The sequence below is a fragment of the Cariama cristata genome, unplaced genomic scaffold, assembly GCF_000690535.1.
Source record: "Cariama cristata isolate BGI_N322 unplaced genomic scaffold, ASM69053v1 scaffold27948, whole genome shotgun sequence".
Lineage (NCBI taxonomy): Eukaryota > Metazoa > Chordata > Aves > Cariamiformes > Cariamidae > Cariama > Cariama cristata.
In genome coordinates this window covers 666-916 of record NW_009632082.1, presented here as the reverse complement: position 1 = coordinate 916, position 251 = coordinate 666, and the positions used below count along the sequence as shown (strand labels likewise).

Sequence of the window (251 nt, the reverse complement as noted above, 5' to 3'; positions counted from 1 at the left end):
TTGCCGGCCAGCTCCCGCAGCCTCCGGGAGAAATCCATAGCGGGGGGCTCCATCGCCATGGGGTTCAGTCGCAGCACCCTGTCAAAGGCACTAGGGTGATGGGTGGCCAGAGCCATTTCTTCCGCACCCAGGCGCTCAATGCGATGCGGATCCAAATGGTGCCTCGGGGGAGGGCTAAAGAGGGGCGGCGTGGGTGGGAAACGCCCTTCTCCCAGCCCCGACGCCTCCCTCGAGACCGAGCCGGGTATTCT

General features: G+C 65.3%; 1 protein-coding gene across 1 annotated transcript in view; it reads right to left on the bottom strand.

The window, feature by feature from the left end:
* Nucleotides 1–251, bottom strand: part of LOC104166335 (B-cell lymphoma/leukemia 11A-like) — a gene marked incomplete at its 5' end in the record, with an annotated part of 2052 nt that overhangs the window by 1524 nt on the left and 277 nt on the right. Inside the window, one exon of the mRNA XM_009706223.1 lies at nt 9–251. This exon is cut by the window's right edge and continues 1 nt beyond it. Coding sequence (XP_009704525.1) covers nt 9–251 — 243 coding nt within the window. The remainder of the gene's footprint in view (nt 1–8) is intronic.